At 37.9% G+C, this 22,150-nt stretch overlaps 1 protein-coding gene and 1 long non-coding RNA gene across 2 annotated transcripts in view; one reads left to right on the top strand and one right to left on the bottom strand.

Annotated features, from left to right (window-relative positions):
* The window catches only part of NT5DC1 (5'-nucleotidase domain containing 1), a 198,285-nt gene that overhangs the window by 58,896 nt on the left and 117,239 nt on the right, over positions 1 to 22,150 (bottom strand). Inside the window, exons 9-11 of the mRNA XM_084515235.1 lie at positions 12,620 to 12,738; positions 11,330 to 11,488; positions 5,442 to 5,610 (exon numbers count right to left, since the gene is read on the bottom strand). Of these exons, the coding sequence (XP_084371361.1) occupies positions 5,442 to 5,610; positions 11,330 to 11,488; positions 12,620 to 12,738 (447 nt within the window). The remainder of the gene's footprint in view (positions 1 to 5,441; positions 5,611 to 11,329; positions 11,489 to 12,619; positions 12,739 to 22,150) is intronic.
* On the top strand, positions 8,448 to 21,808 carry LOC311434796. The gene is made up of 4 exons (XR_014691735.1): positions 8,448 to 8,608; positions 10,562 to 10,794; positions 11,355 to 16,651; positions 21,657 to 21,808. It is a non-coding gene; the product is annotated as an uncharacterized lncRNA (long non-coding RNA).

The following is a 22,150-nucleotide window of genomic DNA, read 5'->3' as shown; positions in this document are numbered from 1 at the left end:
TTCTTACTTGAAAGTGATAAATAAAAGCATGGTTGTAAGTTATGGCATTAGGTATAAAAGGTTACTGATAATTAACATGTAATTTGTAATATAGATACATCCATATGTTTAAGTAAATTTTATGCCATTATTGTATTATTTGAATAAGAGCATATAATTATCCCTCTGATTACAGGGAAGACTAATTTTAATAGGAGCTAGGTTTGACATTAAATGACATAATTTCAATGACAAAACATACAACTAATGTATTATGATATGGGTGATTTTTTTTCTGGTTTTGTGTCAGTAATGATTACAAATGGTAACACTCAGGATATACAAGTTATACATGGTTGCATGCTTAAATTCCTGACTTCCATAGTAATAATAAATTACTCAAGGACATTGACCATTCAAATATGAACTGAATGCAAATTGCAGCCAGCGTGTGACAGGCAGACCCATGTATCTGCGACCCACACTTTGCCAGCTCCAGTGTCCCAGCCACAGCTGCCTTCTGCTTTCCATTGTGCAGATAATTTGCAACTCTAAGCAGAAACATGAACTCCTTTGCTATGGTTCACTGGCAATTTCAACATTATATTTATACAGCAAGCAAACTGATGACTCAAACTCCTGCAGAAGGAGGCAGGGCATGGGTCCGTAGGCTTCTTTAAAGAGACAGCTTTTGGCAAATTAAAGCAGAGATTTTTCTCTTGTGCTAACCAATTGAAATAGCAATAAGGCATTAAGAAAAACTTATGGGAAACATATGATAAGACGTGGTATGGCTTGCAAAATTTAAAGAAATGATTCACATCTCCAGAGTGTGAAGAACTGTGTACGTAAGACATTTACCTTTGCACTAATTCTTTGAAATGCAACTGAGTTGAACTGCTACACTGCTCAAATTTCAGTTCTTACTTACAGTAATTTCTTATTGATAAACCTCACCATTCAGAGGTTATAAGAGAAGTTCAGGAATTTAGGTTATCAATCATGAAAAAAAAAAAAGTTTTACTTGGGTTCTCCTTACCAGGATTTAGGGCCCACTTTCTCAAGCTTTTCTTTGCAACAAAGGACGAAACAAACTTACCAGAATTCCCTCATAAACTCTAAAACTCAACAGTTACTTATTGTGGAATTTTTTGAAGTGGGACTTTTAAAAAAAAAAAAAATTCCCAACCATGAAAAATTCAAAGTAAAAGCCTGAAATATGCATATAATTCTTGGGATCACACAATCACTAATCAAATATCAGTCTGAAATGATAGCACTGGCTGGTGATTTTACTGACTTTTTCTACAAAAACTTGCTCAGTAGCTAAAATATGATTTGTTTTTGATATCTTTCGTAAATCAGAAGGATCTTTAGTTAATGTTGGAATATCTAAATGACACAGACATCATGTACACAGACATCTGTAAATTTGATAAAAAGGCCACAGAGCAGCAGTCGCCTGCTTCTTGAAGGTACCATTTGGATTATACAGGTATGACAGATAAGGGCATCTGCCTCTACTTGGCTCAAATCAAACTTTCTGAAATTGAGGATAGTGTATTAGATGCTGTTGTTTATACTAAATACTTTTTTTTTCCAGACATATCCCTACACCTTTCAATTTCCATATGTGATATAAAATATAACATTCCCATGGTAATGGATCCTGGTTTGGAAAATTTGGTTTACAATATCATTGTGCTTGAAAATGCCAAAAACTCTGAGTGAGCTATAAACGAGGAGAGATTCAATAGCAGAAAAGTGAAGAAACAGATGGACTTGTGAATGAGGCATTGAGTACAGAAATAGGAGTGTTGGCTTCTAATATTTTATAAACCATTTACTGTCAATATAATAATGAATTCCTCAGCTTTCAAATTCTTGAGAAAAATCTTCCTGCTTACTGAAAGTGGGAAGGAGAATTAGGTCATAAATGAACTACGAAGTATTCAGAAAACTTTCAACTTAGCTCATTTCCTCTTACTATTATGACAATATAGTGATAGTGCTGCTTTTCTGTTACACATTTTTAATATCATCTTACTGTCAACATTATAAGAATTTAAATTAAGAGTTTTATTTTATCTTTACCCGATTCCCTTTCCAAAATGAGGAAAGTACACAGAACTCATTATAGAAGACCCTTCCTGTCCTTTAGGCAATTATAATGATAAAGAAAATGTTTTTCATGCTCAAGGAAAATGACAATTCCTTTTCAATGACTGTCAGGGGAGCTTAAATGACAAGCTGTGATGCAGTAATCTACAATCCTACTAATATTTTGCTTGGTAGATATGTGATCAGAATTCAGAATTTCTGATACATCTTCGAATGCAACCCCCTTTTGGGTCAGATACTGAATTTTCAACTAAAGATCAGGACAAATGTGTAGAAGAATAACTACATTCATACAGCACAGAAAGCTAATGAAGAATGAAGTGGATTATTTTTCACCAAACTGTCGCCTTGCTAATTACACACACGGTTAGTGTATATGCTCTGTTATTTTATACTTTGAATAGCCCAAAATTGCAACAGCAGCATTCCCTGGGAAGCCCTTTTCCTACAATGCTCTTTGGTAAGCATTTAGTTGTTCCCTTTAGTTATATGTGTAAATTCTTTAGGTGAAACCATTAGAAGGCATCTGCACCAAACTCACAAGAGGTTAGTGAAAAAAGAGAACTCTAAAAGTTGTTTCTATTGCAATTTCTCAGTCCAGATCTACAACTTATTTTTATATTTTTTAACATACTTCCTTATCTAAAAAAAAATAAAATTGAAACAAACTCAAAGAGCTTTATTAATTCAAATTAATTTCTGATAATTATTTCAAGAGAATTCTCATAATTTTTGATGAAAACTAAGTGATTTTTGTAAAACACCACTAGTATTTACTTCTTTTGAATAATGTTGGTTATTTTTTTGAATAATAATATTTTTCAATGAAGTTTTTCTGGAGAATTATATCAGGCTGTTCCTTAAGTACAAATACATATTGCATCCAAACAAGAGTCAAGTGTATTTTAAAGTTATCCTAGCAGCAATTGCTTGGTTTTCACCGAAGACTTTTGCAGATCACACTCTGTTAGGATATTCATTTGTATGTGGCCCTGCCTACTGCTTGTATGGACATCCAGAGCTCAGGTTGGACATTGCTAACAGTGAAGCAGGAGTGAGCCCACAACTTGAACAAGGTTGCCAAACATCTCCAAGAACAAAGCAGCTGCTTGCCCACCTGGTGGCCAAAAGCTCTACCCACATGGTCAGCACAGTGCAGCTGCACATTTGAGCTCAGAGGATCTTGAGGAAGAGTCTGTGTTTGTGCATCTTGGCAGAGAGAAGTCCTCTGCTAGTGATTAAAATGCGTGAATAGGAAAGGAAAAGCTGGGGCGCAACAAACTCACATAACCCGTTTGAAGCTCTTCTAGTTATTCCAAAATAGCTGTAGCTAAGCTATGACTTAAAACTGCAGCCAAAAACTTCAGGGCTTGGCAAAGTGGGGGCTCTAACTGCTTGCTGTGACAGGAGTGAAACAAGGTATTGAGAGGAGTCAGGAATGCCTCAACATCCATAATAATGAACATCTGCGTTTAGCACAAACAAACAAGAAATACCTCTCTCTGTAAGATACCATAGATGTTCTTGTACATTCAGCTTTGAGGTTGTTTTCAAGCACATATCTGCAAGTTAAAATGTTAATTCTCCACTTGCTGTCCTTTAGCTTTGGGGTATAAGTTTCTCAGACACTGGCCCTTGCCCCAGTGCCAGTCAGAAGCAGTGTGAGAAGGCACACAGCATCCTTCCTGATGGAAGCACAAGCTTTGCAGGCAGCTCCATAGATGATAAAATGAGAAGGAACAAACAGCTATGCTGTTCCTGCACTTCAGTCAATAACTTCCACATATATGACTAATGTTCTCACACTTTCATTTGTAGCTGGGAACTTCTTGATAAGCTTGTGGTCTACAGCATTTGCTAGCTGTGCAGAATGAGCTATGGTTTAGCTGGTGGGAAGGAGGATTTTCACAGAACATAGCTAACCCACATATTTCCTCTAGGCCAACACTTTCAAAGCAAACTACAGAAGGGCTCTGGAAAAAAAAATAATATTAGAAAATAGTTTTACAGAAGTTACCTCTCTTCTGGCAATTTCCCTTGGTGTATTTGGGCTTTGTACCTCTAGGCTGAAATATGGACTGCAATACAGTAAATATCAGAAGCATATATAAATTGTGGCACTATATGAGTTTTCTGTTTTGAGATATCCTTATAAGATACTGAGATGCGTAGAATGTGGTTGCAAGGAACAGGTTTATCACATATTCTCTTATAGAAATAACTGCTTGGCAAATCTGAAATCTTCTCCCAGAAGAACTTTGTATACACTAATCATGTGCCTGCAGTCGGCTACAGGTGCTGAGCAGAGGGGTTAGTAAACTAAACTATTGCTGTTGTCTTCACAGAGCTAAGCACCTCATTCATTTTATAATTTATTTATTCCTTTAGATATGGTGTATCAAAGTCCAGTAAGGAAAAATAATAGATTGAGAATAGATAAATGGAAGATCTTCCCCACCTCTTCATACTCAACTGATACGTACTGCAGTTGCAAAGCTAATTGCAGTATTACTGATGCAGTTATTGCTGCAAACCACACAAACTAGTACATAGCCCCTTCAGGGATAAACAGTAGCAAAACCCAGAAGATTAGTCATAACTGTACCTTTGGCACAACCTTGATGGAAGAAAGGTAGAAAGTCTGAACTAATTTCATTTCTCAATTAGCTGATTTTTTGGGGAACAAGATATTGCTTGTAATGGATTTTTTTTTTTTTTTTTTTTTTTTCGGATAAGGAGTAGCTTTCAGGCTCTATCTCTGTCCATTATGATGCAGTTTCAAACACAATACATGAGAGAGGGGGAGAGAGAGAGAAGCACAGTCCTAGGCATTCTTGGCTTCATTACATTCTTGTGTTTGTTCATATCCATTTAAACTGTAATGGGATAAGGGAGCTGATAAGGAAGAATAATGAGCCAGATCAAAGAGAAACACATTTTGAAGTCTAAAACAACACAAGTAGTTTTGCATGTATTTGTTTCCAAATGTAGCTCACCACTGAAAGGAGAAAGCACAAAGTACTGGGGGGAAATCCTGAATTCCTGAAATCAAAATTCAAGAACTATTCTACCATCTGTTAAATATTGCAACCTGTTTCTAATTAAGCAGACACTAATATTTGCAGACACAAACAACAACAAAAAAATAGTGTAGCAGAAAACTATTAAAAACATAAATATCAAAGTAATTGACAGACATGTCTGTTACTTGTCGTGTGACAGGAACAGAGTATTTTTGAATGTACTTTGGATACATGTAATCTCAAAAATCAATCAATGCTATGACAAAGTTAACGTGAATACTACATGTCCGCTAGGGAAAAAATAAAAGTCTTCCTTACCTGCTATTGCTTCAAGACTAGGGATTGCAATAGTGCTGTAAGTGCTAATGCATTTACAGGACCATGTGCGAACTAAGGTTTCCTCTGCATTTTCCAGGCCTGGCAATCTGTCCATGAAGAAAGAGCCCCACTGTTTAGATATATGGTAGGGAGCTTTAGGCTGATGTCCCTGAAATAAAAATAAGTAAATATATAAATGTACAAAAAACATAAAAATCTTCCTTGTCTATCCAACCACAAGCATTAGTTTAAGAAGTCTGACTTTCTGGGAAACCTATGTTGCGTATCAGGAACAACGTGGCTTAAAAATGCTGTAAAACAGAACAATTACAATCCTACTCCTATACAGCCTTGAACTCAGGTTTACATAACTTATGGATTTCCTAGGGCATGAAAGTCACCTTTTGGCGAATATTTGGAGCACCTGAACAGCTCAGTACAGCTGGGAACTCTTCCCACCAGAAAGGAGTGACTCTATAGGATGTTGAATGGTAGATGGAAGAATTGTGAAAAATGTAGTAGTATTTCACCTGTGGCCTTTTACATGTTTCTGAGCTGGTGAATGAGAACAGAGTCACAAGATCCATGGAGAGCCATTCAGTTCCCTAACAAACTATGAAAAATGATTTTTTTTCCCTGTATATTTTCAGTAAACAACTTCAGACTCATTATGTTTGAAAGAGAGTGTTAAAGCAGCATTGGGAAAATCAATTTTGTTTTTGCAGTTCATCTTGAAACCCGCTATATATTGCCATGAGCAGCCAGAAAAAGCTCCAGGAGGCCTCTACAGAGAGATTAAAAAACGGAAAACAAAACTGCAAACCACACTGCAGAAAATCTGTTAAAGTCATTTGTGTGTAGTCATTTTCAGGATAGCAAAGCAAAGAACAGATATCCTAGTGTGTGCCTCCACATTTGTGAACTTTTGTACTTTATTTTCCATTTAACCCCTTTCTTAGTAGTTTTGAGAAATTGCTGGAATAATTTGTATTTATGACAGGAATCTGTGGCTTTTGATCACAACAAAGCTGTTGATCCAGACAAAAAAAAAAAAAGTTAGTAAACACAGAACAATTGTTTCAGTGATTTTGGGGATGAGAGTTGGAAAGTGATTTGGACAAATATAGATAGTGTTTTCTGTCTTCTGATGTAAATATGTAATGAAGCTTGGAAAAGCTTGGCCAAAACATATCTTTAATTTCTAAAATATCAATTTTACTGTTCTTCAGGAACAGTCTTTTTCTTTCTCACTTAGGAGTAACATAATACTTTTTTTTTTTTTTTTTTCAAATCTTATCTTGCCATGCAAATCCCAGGACTTCACAGAATTTATAGTCAAATGTAGATGCTATACTGAATTAAAATTATTTGCCAGCTGGATGACACATGCAGCTGTTAAGGTGATTAATTAAAAAAAAAGCAAACACCAAAGCCCAATACTGACCCACACAAACGTTTGTACAAAAGAAAGGGTCTTGTTTATTGACAAGAGAAAAAAATCTGCTTTTTGAAATGAGTGATTGGTTCAAAAGGCAATTAAAATCACAGTCAGAGGAAATTATTATTATTTTTTTTTCCCTTCAGATATGTGATACTTAAGAGTAGGAATTTCTTACTTTTTAAGGAGGAGGAAGATAAACACAGTATTTATAACTCATGCCTTTAATAAAACCAAGCACAGACATGAGCACTGTCATCAAGTACCCTGACAGAGAACTCCTAATGTTTTGCTGCTGGCTTATTTCCACATGTTTGGTAGCAAGGCTATATCCTCATCTCAAATCTGATAAAAAGTTGTCAAAACTTTGCCCATAGACTTAGAGGCATCTGCTGTCACTCCCTTTGTCATTACTAACTGCTGCCTAGAAGATGTCTGTATCTCACCTGGAGTACACATAGCCCACATAGCAAGACAATGTGCCACAACGTCTATATATCTGCAAAATCAGACATAAGTTCCCTGGTAATATCCCTGCTCCCCACACACCTGGAGATACATGTTCAACAGCAGGGTTGATGAGCTCTGGAAGGTCCCCCAGCCTCTCCTGTAGGCCCTCAATGTGGAGTTTACTCTCCTTGTAGCGAGGCAAGTCCTGAGAAGTGCTATGCACCCCCTTCTTTCATATGTAAAACCCCCAAAGATGTGGTTTTGCTCTTACAAATACTGGTCAGACAGCAGGAGGAAGTTAGATGTTGATTATGTCAGATCAGGGTACAGAACCTCAAAGACTATGTCTAGACATCAGAGAATAATGATGGTACAACTGTTCCACAAGACCCAAAGATTTCCACTAAATTAAAGCACTTACTATCCCTTACTAGGGATACTTACTATCTAAAGCACTTACTATCCCTTACTAGGGATACTTACTATCTAAAGTACTTACTATCCCTTACTAGGGATACTTACTATCACCTTTACTTTATTATCTGCAGAGAAATAGGGCCTGTTAACAGACCAGACAGCTTCAGCTAATGGGACCCTTGGGAAATACTGATTTGCCAGCTTACCAATGGCCTGTAGAAAATTGAAGTGGGCAGGGAGCTAAGCTCTGAAGTTTTACTCTGTTTGGTAAAGAAAAATAGATATAAGGGAGATGGGAGTGAAAAATCAAGCCTAAAAGCAGTGTATGTTTAGTATGTTATTTTTTTTTTAAAGGCATTATTTAAATAGTGATTTGCTGTCTATGCCAGTGTCTTTGTACCAAGCAGGGGGCACTAGGATTACTTTACTCATTACCATAGACTGTACCCTGATAATGGGTGGCACCGATGGCTGTGTGCTTTGTGCCAAGGTAATAAAACCACCACTGACTCTTAGTGCTAGTAAAAACAATGCTTAAAATACAGTTTTGCCTGTATAACGGCAAGTATTTGATGTGTTTCCACCAGCACAGCTGTGCTGGTAAGACCCACAATGAACAGATGCACCTGAGCAATACAGCCATGCTGCGTTAAGGACACTGTGTTAAGGGCATTGCTTTAATTGGCTGGGCTTTACAGCAGCCCACCAGGTTGTTCCTGAAAGTACCGTTAGATTTGTGGTGAAGATAGACAGGAATATAGAGATGAACAGAGCCAAGAGGCCCAGAGCAATTGGCCCCTGGCTGAGGTCACTCAGAGGAGTCCTGGAAGCTCAAGGGCCTGACCTCCCTGAAAGCTGCTAGGTAATACTGTATAAATTGGGTTTGCCTTCTAACTGCAGAAATATTGTCTATTTCTGCCACTGTCTTCTTCTCGTTTTACTGCATTCATTCCTATAACCCCCTTTTTTTTTTACATGCTGACTATCTCCTCTGTAATGATTTCCCTCGAAATCCTGGGATGAAATCCAGCTTTTCTTAGAGTTTTCATTGATGAAATTGATCACACATTTATAGAACAGAAGGAAAAAAACAAAGCCTCCAGCCAAGCAAGCAAACCCCCAAATCTGGGGGGAATCTAGTTTCAACACAATGCTTGTTTTTTGTTTTGTTTTGTTTTTCCTTGCATGCTGCAATTCACTTAGGAGACGATAATTGCATGAATAGTTTTTAGTCTGCAATTCTCTTGCTCATTTGCTTATGACTCATACATTCAAAAGAACTGTAGTTGTTTCCATAATTTCACAGTTGTGTGTATCTGGCTTATATCAGGCATTTAACTGAAGTGGAAAAGACAAAGACTGTTAATGAAAATGGAAATTACTAGGCTCCCAGTCTGTGTGCAAGGGGGTTGTTTTGTTCCCTCTCTCTGTTAGTGATGAAATACCAATCACGCAACTGAAAACAGTTTTTTTTGTTATTTCTTTCTGAAAAATGCAATTGCAAATTAGAGGCAATACTCCATTTATTTAATAATATTTTGTGAAGAATGATAGAAGGGAGGATTGTGTCTTGAATTAAATTTTTAGTCCATCTCTACACACACAGCGTGGCATGCAAAATCTGCAATAGTATTTGTTTTTGAGAAATGAATGAGAAGGCTAATGAACAGTACTAAACCTAGTTTGCTGCTGCCTAATTTTCAAATAATACCTGACTTTGTCCAGTCCTTTGAGTTGGCTTTCCTCCCCTCCTAACCAAAGGGTTAATGGGAGAAGTTGATTAGGGGAATAAAAATAAAACTTTCCTGGGCTTGTAAAGGGAGTCTCTTCGAACTAGTCCAGTTAAGTTAGTAGCGTCCAGTCAACTGCAGAGATATGGATGTGACCTGTTGTTCAGACTCCAGTGAGCAGCATGGTAATGAAATAATACCACTGACCTACCACGGCCCCCTTGGTTCAGATTCCTTTAATCAACACAATTCATTTCTCCCTTGCTTACCCGCTGTCACTGGTAGCGGATGTAAGCTGACCAGGGGTTTTGTGTGGTAGAGGTGGTGTGTCCCTGAGATGCTGCCATCTGTTATCATGACTGCCACGGTTTTAGTGAAATGTCAAACACCTGTCTAAAAGCCTCAATTTCCTGGTTGATAACTGCAGCGATAGAGAAGATGGATCTTGTGAGGAGTCAGCCAGAGGTATTGTAACAAGATTAAAAAAAATAATAATAAAAAAAATCATCACCAAGGGCTTAGAAACACATCACTCAATAACTCTTGCTTTCCAGGAAAATAAACCTGTGCTGTCTGCTTGTTTAAATATATATGCTTCAAAAGCATGTATTGAACACACTTTAGAACCAATGGTTGACTTAAAAAAAAAAAAAAAAAAAAAAAAAAAGCTAAAGCTTACAGAGATGTATGTTGAAAGATGCGATACACTTGAGTCTCCAGTCAGAGAAAAAAAAAGATTTTAGGAGGATAATGAGTTATTTTTACTACATAAATTAATTACACTGAATTATATTAACCTCTGTAACGCGGCTACTCATTGTTTCTCCCCCTTTTTCCCCCTCCCCCCTTTTTTTTTGAACTGAAGAACACATAAGAGACTTCACTTTTTCTCCCCCCCCAGCACTTCAGGAAAAAGACTAAACATTAATGACTACATTTCCTTATTTTACTAAGTCAAATGTCCTTTGTTTAGAAATCAGGATAGTGGGGGAAAATATTAGATATGTCTAATATCTAATTAGATTAGATATCTAAGTAGATAACTTTAGTAAATGTATTTCCTTATTCTTGTTATTTGGGGGCAGGTTTGCAGAGGTCCTGTACTGAAACTGGAACTAGATTATAGTTCCTCAGCATGACACGCTGCAGGTAGAACTCTGCCATCTGAGTGCTGTTCCTTACCTGCTTTGTTCTTCAGCAGTGGACAGAAGGATAAACTGCAGTAACATTTCACCGAGGGACCATTAAAGACTGGCAGTAATGTTAAGAGTCTGCTTCTCAGCTGTGAGCCACCTGGAAATTTTATTATTTATCTGAGGTAACTATCAGTAGTTCCCATTTGACCAGTCTTAGGAACAGTTCCTCTTATCTGAGTGCAGCTGTCATAAAAATAAATAGCCTATGTGGGAAGCAGCAAATGAAGAGTTCTTTATATATGTGGAAAACACAAGTAAACTGTATTTCAGAGAGAATAAAAGAGTTTTAAAACAACCTAGTAAAAATTACAGCAGTGACGTGCAAGGAAGTGTCACGAACTCAGTGGAGTTCAGGTGCTTGACCTGATAAGCTGCTGTGAAACACAGGGCAGGTTCTTATTACTAGATAGAAGACTGTTTTATGAATAAGGGAGCATATGTACAGATCTTTTTCTGAGATGTGTGAGTTATCTCAGGGTAATGAAGGCTCTGTGGCACCCATAGAATACTGAGCTGGTACAGGATGGTGGCCAGGAGCATGTTTATGAGTGATGCTGTCAGCAGCCTGGTGAGATAAGCAGCCTCGTGCTCAGTACAGGAGGCTTTTCTGTAACTTGCTCTCTTCTGTTCTAGGAAATATCTTAAAGGAACACTTACCTCATATTTTCCTTTCTTCTCCAAGGGCTCAGATTCGGTCTCTGCAGGCACCATAACTTTGTCCCCTAGAAGCTCCTCTAAGATGAAGACAGTTTCCCAGTTGCTATAGTGATGAGCTGGGAAAATATCTGAGTGCATGCTGTCACCAAAATAAACAACCTGTGAGGGAATCAGCAAATTAAAAGGTCTTTGTATATGAGGAATACACAAGCAAACTGTACCTCACAGAGAGAGAAAAAGAGCTTTAAAACAACCTAATAAAAATTCCTCTGTGTTTACGGTTGGCCATGACAAACACAGATCTTGTTAATGTCATAGTTTGGAGTTTTATCTTCAATTAGTTCAGTGAGGAAAAGAATGGCTCTGCATCCCCTCCTCTCTCTGGACACCCTCCAGGGGTGCCCGTTTGGGACTAATCCACAGGACAGCACTGAGATGTTTGACTGACAGAAGTAGCCTGCCAGAAAGCAGTAGAAAAGACGAAAAGGAAAATGCACAGAGCAACTGGAATGCATTTTGGATGACTTTGGAGACAAGGGAGAACACAGTGTAATCTTGATGATTCAGAACTTTTCTGCACCCGAGTAGTAGCCTAACCACTATGGAAACTGGAGGCCACCTTTTCATTTATTTGATCTATTTCCTCAGGGAGATTGATTTTGTGATGATAATCTGATTCTCCACAGAACTGTAGAAATGCATGACCATGCACCCAGAATAAAACACCTTAGCTAGAAAGTTTATGTTTACCAATAAAAAAACTTACATACTCCTTCCAGTTTTGGACTGCAATGTTTTAAACTTTTAACTCATCAGGAATAGTATGATATTTTGGACTCTAGAACGGGGCCCATCATTACTAAATAATTGAGGAATAGTTGATTAACTGGAAGATGATGAAGAAGCAGGACACTTTAGTTGTGGTATACAACTCCTGCAGCTTTTGTCACGCACCTAAAGAAGTATCAACTGCATCCCTTACCTTTCTTTTAGTACAGGGAGTGCACACAGAACTTTTCACCATGAACAAGGCAGGAAATGTTATGCAGTGGGGAAGGTGTGGAGTAAGCTCACATTGTGCATTGATAGGCTATTGCTGTAATCATTAGTAATGAAGCAGAACAAAACAGTCAGCTTTGACGCATAATGGAATTGCCCCACCCCAAAGCAGTGTATGCAGAACAAAAATTTGTGACTTATCACATCATTAACAGTAAAACAAGATTATCTGATGACTTTTATACTGAAACAGGGTATTTTCATAAAGATTTGATCACACTTTTAACATACCTTGGGATCCAGCTTGCCAGTCATCTTCTTCAGTAGTTCATAAAGATGGATAGCATTACCTTGGGAATACCACCCCGGCTTGTCCAGTGATAACAGAGCCTCCTGCTCCTCGTCATTCTCTGGAACCAACCAGCAAAATTGCCTGCTGTTAGTAAGAGCAGCACATGCTTCTGCATTTGTAAGATGTACAAGAAGCTGCCTGTGCACAGCTTGGAGAACATAGTCTATTTTGACATGAAAACTGCTCCAGTGCCTGGTGAGAGGTTCGAGTCCTGGTACTGACTGTGGGCTCAGTCATGATGTCTGGTAGCTTGGAATGGCTTGTATACAAAGTGGCACTTAAGATGTGACCTTGCACACTATCTGTTCAGCAAGCAGGAAATAAAAAGGGGAGGAAGACACGTCCGAGTAAAGAAGCAGCTGAGCCTAATCTGCAAGGGCTACAGAAGAGCTGAGGAATCAAAGCCATGGGCTTTGCCTCCCACGTGCTACAACAGTGAAGGTAGAAAATCACACAGCAGACTGATGGAGGAGCTGCTAAAGACCTAAGAAGAAACATGAGATAGGACGGAAAATAATAACACGTACTTTTCCGACATGAAAATTAGTTGCTACTTTTAAACACTGACATAAATTCAATGAAACAGGCCGAGGTAGTTCTTTTGGGAATTAGCCAGCCTTAGATCAGCACGTGCAATGAGCAGTTTCAGTAATCATCCAGTTTTGGGGAAGTGAACAGTATTACTGCTGGTGATGTAAACTTACCATATATCCAAAATGGCAACTGTCAGCAAACAGGAAGAATCGTTAGGATATGAAACTCCCAGGCTGTCCACTAACTGTGCCCCAAAGCAGCTGTATCTGTCCTGGTGCCCCTGTAATGTTATTACTCATCCAGATCCTTGTGCTATTGTCAGATGTACTCTTACCAGCTTCTTGCTGGAGCTCATATACTAGCCTTAGCAAAATGATAAATTATAAAAAATTAATCGGAAATGTTAATATTAATGTCTTTTGTCTGTCAATGTGGTTAAATGAAAGGGTCATTTTGTTATTCACTCTCAATCAAATATTTCTATTTTATTGGTTAGAAACCAATACAGTACTTTGTTCTGGCTTAGGCAGAACATCAAGACTTTACTCTTTCTCCTGCTTTACAGACTTCTTCAAAGTAATTCAGACATGTTATGGAGAAGACCTGAGACAGAGAGAACAAACTTCACTCAGTTAGAGATTTCTGAAAACTGAAATGTAGATTTTGGAAGAACAATGAAATGACAAGATGGCTTTATGTTTAAGTGCACTTAAGATGTACATGGCATGGTAACATTGCTCCTTTTGAAGGAGAAAAAAAAAAGGAAAAAGAAGTGAAGAGATACAGGCAGCCTACCATCCTTTAGTATTATACATCTAAGAATTGGAATAATCACAGGATTTATTCTCAGGGAAAACAATTCTATATTAAGGGTGTTTTCTAAACTAGGAAAGAACAGAAACTAGGAAAAAAAGAAACACACAAAGAAATTCAAACTAGAAATTAGTGTAAAACTTGTGTGTAATTGTCTTTTCCTTTATTTTTCCTTCAGAAACCTAATGACAGTAAGTATAATAACATCCATGAAAAGAAACTTCCTCCATTTGACATTTCCTGGCCTTTAACTTACTTTTGATCAAACAACTTTTGATCAAACTGAAGTTGTCGAAGTCCAGCAAGTTTGTTTTATTTTCTCTGCATTTTTAGACATATTTTTAAGGCTGACTGACTAAGTAGACATAATTTTCAAACAGCATGGACATAGGAAAAGAGCACTTCTCAAAACAATGTTTTTGAGCTGCTACAAAAAATTTCTTGAAATTTGCCAAAATTTCTGAAGCTATCACTGTCAATGACAATGATCTCTTCATTCATTCAGTCAGGAAATTGTAGAGAACAATTGAGGCATTAATAAAAGGATTTTTAGAATAACAATATTACAATTGCAAATATGAGCCCTATGTGTTACAGCAGCACCAGGTGGCTCCAGCAAAGATAAAGACTCTGCTTTGCTGCTTCTAAGAAAAGGCATGAGGGGCAGCCCTGACTGAAAAAATTCACTCTAATTACAAGGTAAAAGACCTTTCGCTCTGTAAGACCCATTACTGTCACCTCTAGCAATGGGATTCATCTCACTTAACTTGATGCATCCTGAAGTCGGGCTTCTAATTTATAGCTATAATCTCAACTAGCTGGCCAGGCTTTCCTGGTAGGCAAAAAAAGTGCAAGAAACACTTTCTAGAGGTGCCAGCTCTGTAGAAGAAAAAGACTAAATTAAGCTAGAACTTCACTTTCAGGCAGTGAAATTAGGGAAAATTTCAAGGCTTGGTTTCTTCCTCTGTACATGGAGGCAGCAAACAGCATCAAGATGTTTAATTAATTACAGGAACACCTTGATTTTGGAAGGAGCTTCAGAAAGCTGATGAATTAGGAAAGCTCCTTTATATTTCAGATGTTAAGTTACTGAGATAATGGATCAGGCAAACCTTGCATCTTGAACTATCTCATATGGCTGCTCATGCTCAGACAGCTAGCTCAAATGTGTGGTGACTGTCAGTTTTATTTATACAATCTAAAGTGGGAAAAATTGTACACCTCAATGGTGTTTTAGCTGCAGCAAGACACTAATAAGAAAGGTTTCTAATCCAGTTCCACTTTCCCTGTGGCAAAATATAGTCAAGAAAATTATTCTTTAGCACTGACTGTTAAGGCCTCTTTTAGTTGTTCTGCCATGTGAAGAAAAATACATAACAGCTTAAAAACCATTAATGACACAATTGGCTCTGGCATTTTATTATTTCCTTGCAGTAGTGGCTACATGACAGTGCTAAAAAAATCCAGCTATGTCCTGAAATAACGCTGCATAAATGTGATTATGAGACCTCCTAATGTATCTTAAATATTCTGAGTCTAATTTTGGCTGCACTCACACAAGAGGAAAACTGCTGCTGACCTTCCTTCTATCTTGCTGTTATTGATTCTTAAAAGTTCATACAAAGGTCAGAAATGCTATAAATATTACTCCAACAGGAAGCCACACATATACAGGCGGGGATGCTAATGCTTCAGGTCTTACAACTTGGGCAGAAAGGGAGATGTCCTGACAATTTCAAACAGACTGGATAACCAGAAAGAATTTCTCAGATGATTTAGATAGAGCAACTTGCTTCCTTCTGAAGTCTAATATATCACTACAGCCTGGATTCCTGGCTGCAGACTAAAAGCATGCCACAACAAGAAATGCAAAAGCATTAAGTAAAATTAAAATTATTAAAACTAGAAAAGGATTCTATTAACACACTCACCCAAACCTCAGCAGTGATTCAGAACAATTTTCCTGAGGGGCAATTACTGTTCCTTTGTAACAATAATAACAAAACCTTGCCTCACGCTGGGGCAGTATTAGTACTGCTGGAATGGCCATTTGCATATTACTGTGTCTAACAGTTTAGGGAACATATTCTGATTCAGAAATGTAATTCATAAGCAGATACGTATTTTCAGATAAACTAACACAACTCATTATCCTTCTTTTCATAATTTTCTTAACTGTGCATTGCAGGTTTATAACATGGGTCGAGGAACATCTGGTTCCATTCTAAACAAATATGCAAAAAGTAATCAGTGAAGCTTATTCCCATTCAGCTGCCGACTGATGGTAATTTACTTTGGCGCAGAATGGTTTATTCGGAAAGACTGCACACGCATGCTTACTGTGGCGTGCTTTGCTATCTGTTTACTGGTCACACCTGCCCAGATGGAGGCCTGAACATGTGAGCTCTTGAGGTTATGTCCAGACAGAGAGTTAAGCCAGGGTCAGAGCCTGCACTGAGGGTGATTTTCACCAGCTCATCACCTGTGGGACCACCCCCCCCACTGCTGTTTAAGTTGTGTGGCCACACAGTGCGTGTTAGTCACACGACGGGGCGAGAAACCACTGGTGATTCACCAGAGAGCCCGGGGAGATCTTGCACTGACGTGGCTGGGCAGATGCTGCGGTAAGACACAAATTCCAAGTGCCTGTGGGTGATGCCAGCCTCAGAAGTGCTATGACTCAACTTAAGTCTGTGTGCAGCTCCCCAGTAGTCTGTTTCTCTGCCTTCCTGTCCTTCTCCTGATATTCTTTTACTTGTTACTGGCAATTTTTGTATAAACCTAGTTAGGCTTATTAGGGTTACTGGTATTTTTTGTTCCTTTGAGCTGTGCAGAAGAATAAAAATGTTGCCACTCGTGTATATACCTGTTCTTGCCTCCTCCTAACGATGGGCCTGTCACTATGTGTAGGCACGTAGCACAGATGTGTGTATGTGTTTACCAAAGCCCTGCTTACAACCTCAAGGGGCTATTGTAAAACAAATACATATTATGACCCACAACTGTCATATGCCTCTCTATAATTTAAAATAATGTCATTTTAGGCCCTGAGGACATTAATATAAAAGCTTGTTTTAGTTCCAGCCTGGCTTGCAAGCACAGTCTGATCCTAGATGGCATTTCGAGTTCACTTCAGAAATACAAGGCCTCATTTTCAGCAAGTGACTTGGGGCAGGAAACCACATCGTTTTACAGGCGAGACAGAATGGACCTGCCTAAGAAAAATCCCTCTGGGGCTTCTTCCAGTGGTAAGGGTAATGAGACAGGATGAGATAAGTTCCCCTACAGACCATGTCCTCCACAAAGAATCACGATCTTGATGGAGGCAAGATTTAATCCCAAATGGGCCCAACAGGTGATGGATAATGTGCAATAGCACCACAGCAGCCCTCACCAAGTGACACTGCTGATGCCTCAGTGGGGCTAACCCCTTCCCTCTGCTTGGATGGAGGCAACCTCGTTCCTGCATGCATGCCTGCTCTCAGGGTGTGGGATGTACCAGGGGAAGCAGTGCCTGCACTGCTGTGGGCTATTGGCCATAACCATGGTGGTCCAGGGGCACAGGTGGGACATGGGAGCAGCAGATGAACACATGGATGCTCCTCCACTGCTAAGGCACAGCAGTTATTCAGTTCTTGCTACTCTGAGTATGCCTCTGACAAGCTGGAGCTTATTGCTTACAAACCATTTCCTCTCTACTGTAAGAACTGAGGTGAGATGGAGGCAAAAAATAATGCCCAGACATCCACTATACTGAAAAAAAATATTTAATGAATTGCTGAAATTTCACTGCTCTTTTTCCTTTTCACTGGGAGATCCAGCAACTACTGAGACTCTGGAATTGTCTGTCCTTCCCTCAGAAATGTCCCAGAGGAGAGGATTAGCTGCTAGTCAGTATTCATGCAGGTATCATTGTGTGTTTTACCGTCCCTGAAAATACTTCTGTGCCCTGGAAGCAGCTTGAGATCCATCTGCCCTGCACATGCACCAGTGCTTGCTAGCCTCCTATCTGACTGGATGGCTGCAGGAAAGTGATAAGGAACACATTATTCCTGTGATGAGGTGATGAAATAAAAGTTTAAGGCTTCCAAAGTGACTAGTGATTTTGGCTGTATCCATTTTTGGCTGTTGTATCTTATTTTTCAGAAAGTGCTGAGCCTGAAGATCAGTTCCCCTTCCTGCCCTTGCACTATTCTGCCTCTTTGCAGTGGATTGTAGTCGATGAGACAAAAAATGAACTAATCAAAATTAAAATTCACCTTTGAAAACTGGATTTTTTTTCTTTTAATTTTATGTAGTCAGTGATACAACTTTCTTTTGCTCAGTAACCCCAAAATATACATGCTCACTCTTGCGGAGAACTAAATAACAGTATTAGTTAAAGCTGGCAATATTCCAAAAAAAAACACCATAAACAAAGCAGAGGAAAGTATGAATACCATCCTGTGGAAAACACACACAAACAAAAACCCCATACTTATTTCATAATAATGCATAAGTACTACTTATCTAATTATTAATGCTTCATTTTCTCATGATGGACTTGTGTGTTTGTGCTCTTTTATAAGGCCTAATAAGACCAAAGTGAAAGATATAGTAAACTTTCAAAGTGCCCTGGGCATATAAAAGCCACAAACTTCTTAGAGAAACAAATTTTAAAAATGTTTTACAGTTTTAGCTCCACTAAATGTCTTTATTTTGATTGAAATCAGCACTGCTGCTAAAGATTAATTGTGCCAAGCATTAGGGTACGTAGAGACAAGACTGAAGTTTTACTTGTTTGCAAGAAAATCACTATTTCCTTTATAGCAGTTAGCAAGTAAGTTTCTTTAGGAAGTTTTGATTACTGTCCTACAGGAACTGAAAATAACACATCACTAAAGATTTAGCAATTTGTTTTCAAATCTGTCAAAGCATTAATTTTATACCTTCCCAGGAATAGTCTGGCTAATGAACAAAGCATTTCTGTTTAAAACATTGAAATGATGAAATACAAGCAAGGCCTTCTTTTCCTTATTTTTGGTAAATGATTCATCTGCAAGTTCATTTCTAGAATTAACTCTGTTCATGGATGGATTTGGTGAAGCCTTTTCTATTATTTTATTAAATGTCTCTATAACTCACGGAACTTCTATTTTGGAAGGGTAAGAGGGACAAAAATACTGAGTTTAATTTCTTTCTTGCATATATTTTGTAAGCTTTTTGTTTGTTTATTTGTTTTTGTTTTAACTGGGATCTTTGGGAGGGTGCCACATGACAAGATAAGAAATGCATTCCCTCCCCGGAACTGTTGCATTCTGGACCTCATTAGTTTTGTAAGCAGACTCCAGAGCCTCATAAACGTGGAGCTCCCAGTATCCAGACAAATATCGCCGAATGTCTCTATCAATATTAATATTGTAGTTCTCCTAGAGGACATATAATTATGGAGAGAAACAAGCCTTTCCAGAAACCATTTAAAATTCAAACAAGCCAAGAGAGGAATGGTAACTGAGAAATCAAAACAAAACATATAATCATTTCAAGAACATACAGTTAGTTCAGTTCAAGCAACTGTCTATGACTTTTCTTAACAGGTTCTGCTTTGCTGCTGTACAAAAATTTGACATTTGCAAAATGCCCTTTCTTTTACCGAAGTACTGTCTGTCCATCATACAATCAGTACGAATTGAACTAATTCTTAGGAAATAGGAGTTTTAACTAATCAAGCTATTTTTCTACCATGCTTGTATTTAGAAAGAGGCAGCTCCAGCCGTGGAGAATTTGCAGACTGAGAGGTTGCTGTCCGAGGAAGTGCTGCCCCAGGGACATTGCAGAGTCACACAGAGCTTGCAGCTCTGCCAGAAAGACAAAGGCTCTCTTTGGCCCTGTTCAGCTGCTAAGAGGCTCTTCTTGGGTTATCTTCCAGAAAAGTTCTTTGCTTTTGAAATCGTGCTAATCTAAACCAGAGTGGTTTAACCTGAGCAGTGATTGGAGACTGTTGTGGCCTATTGTGGACTGTACCTCTAATTTCTGAGCTGTGTGTCTGTATGGGGAGACAGCACCATTCCTCTCAGGAAGTTGTTGTGGCTGGCAATGTTTGGTTGGACTAAGTACTTGGACTAAGTACTGTGGGAGAAGCTCAGCTTTTTGGGTAAGATGGGCAAACATTCCTTGAAGTTTTCAGGAAAAGGGAAGTACTGGAGGGAAGCATAGATGAGTTGAGGGCCACCAGCCAAACATTCTGACCTAACCTGTGAATGCACACAACATATCTTCCTTGCACCAAGCAGGCTGCTATCATGCAGCTGAATGTAACTTTCTAAGTCTCTCTAACAACACCCACTGAAATAAGACTCACTGGAATTTGCTCTTCTACACTGAAAATCAGGACTGCAGTGTGGTGGGGAAAAACTTCCTGCCAAGCTCTGACACTGAAAGTAAGTAAGAAAGTAAGAAAGAGGGAAAGTTCTTTAATCCTGTTATGGCAAGTTATTTTTTATTTTTATTTTTTAAATATATGTATATCTTAGTATTTTAGGTATAAACCTTATTATGTAAAGTGAATAGACAATTTGATACAGCTGCTGGAAGGAGCCTTTGATTTTAATTTCTTAATTTCCCTAAATTCAAATAGTATAATGATCACGAAGTAGACAAGAGCATGCATAGCTATTGCACATACACATTTGCTCAGAATACAGAATAGACATTTGCATTAACTCAGTTTTTAAAAATGTACAGCACATGTATTATTAATTTATGATATATTATTAAAAACTAACATGGCAAAGTTGAGTTATAGTTCATATGAGAGCTCCATTTTTTTTTTTTTCCTTATTACCTAAAATCCTTACTTTATTTTTATTAATTGATTCTTTTTCATATTCCAGCTCTTCTAATATCAGCTACCTCTGATGGATGGGTGGGGAAAAATTCCAGTTTTACATCAACCTTTAAAGACTAACTCAAAATTCAAAATTTCATAAATAAAATTTGAAACAAAATAATAATTAAAACAAACAAACAAAACCCTCCCTTCTTCCTAATCATTAAGAAGGCAAAAACATTTTCTTAATCTGTTCAGAAATGCTAGAAGACATCTACAGGGCTTGTTCATATAAGTTATTTTGTAGAAAGGATTAACTAGACAACACACTTTTTCAACTCTTATCCACTATCTAGATGATTCGATGTTGAAGTTGTGCAGCTATATATATATATATCAATTTATACATATATATCCATATATGTTTACATGGTAATACATGTAAAAAAGTGGAGCATATGGGTTGCATGCTACCACCCTCCTTAGCATGAAAAATTGTAAGGAAGAGCAGCAGTGTCAGTCCTGGGGCTGTACAGTTTATTCCAGCACAGAATATAAATCATCTATGTAAGCTGGGAAATATAGAAGGAGGTATATAACTGAGACATAGAAAGTGAAGACAAATTCCTCATTGCATAAGTTCTCAATGCAGGAATTTGCTATTTCCCTGTCCTAGGGAGCATGCTGCTTGCTTACCTAGAAAGTGTCTTAGCTGCACTTGCTTTGCTCTCCATACTTACATTTGTTACTTACTAAATTGATAAGATTTTAGAGATTGTGTTATTTCAATGTCTAAAGTAACACGTACCTCTCCCCTTTAGGAGAGAAGGCATGAGAGGGAACAAATAATTGCCTACATTTAAAGCAGTGAAACAGAACGGAGATGAACACAGAAGCAAATAGGAGGCAGCTTTACAGAGGGAACTAACAGAATGTTATGCATTGCACAAGTTCTGCAACATGCATCTCAGCAGAAAAAGTAAGTCTCTTCTGTCTTCTCCATTAGGAGATACAGTATAACTCCTGAGAATGAAGATTATTATGTTCTTCTCTAACACTTCAAATTTGAGTTAGCATCATGTTCTAATACATGTTTTTGTGACAACTGTATTACTTAAATTATCTTTTTTTTTTTTTTTTTTTTTTTTTCTGTTGAACTGCTTATCTAGAAGTCATAAACTATGGAAAAAGCAAAATTATGTATCTTTGAATATACACTTTATTAAAATATTTCCTAAAATTTATTTCAACTACCACATGCATTTTGTTCTAGAAAAGAAACAGCAAAACCTTCCATGTAATTTGGGGAATGAAA

Source organism: Aythya ferina, assembly GCF_964211825.1.
Source record: "Aythya ferina genome assembly, chromosome: 3".
Lineage (NCBI taxonomy): Eukaryota > Metazoa > Chordata > Aves > Anseriformes > Anatidae > Aythya > Aythya ferina.
The sequence above is the reverse complement of the archived record's forward strand: the minus strand, read 5'-3'. Positions and strand labels throughout refer to the sequence as shown.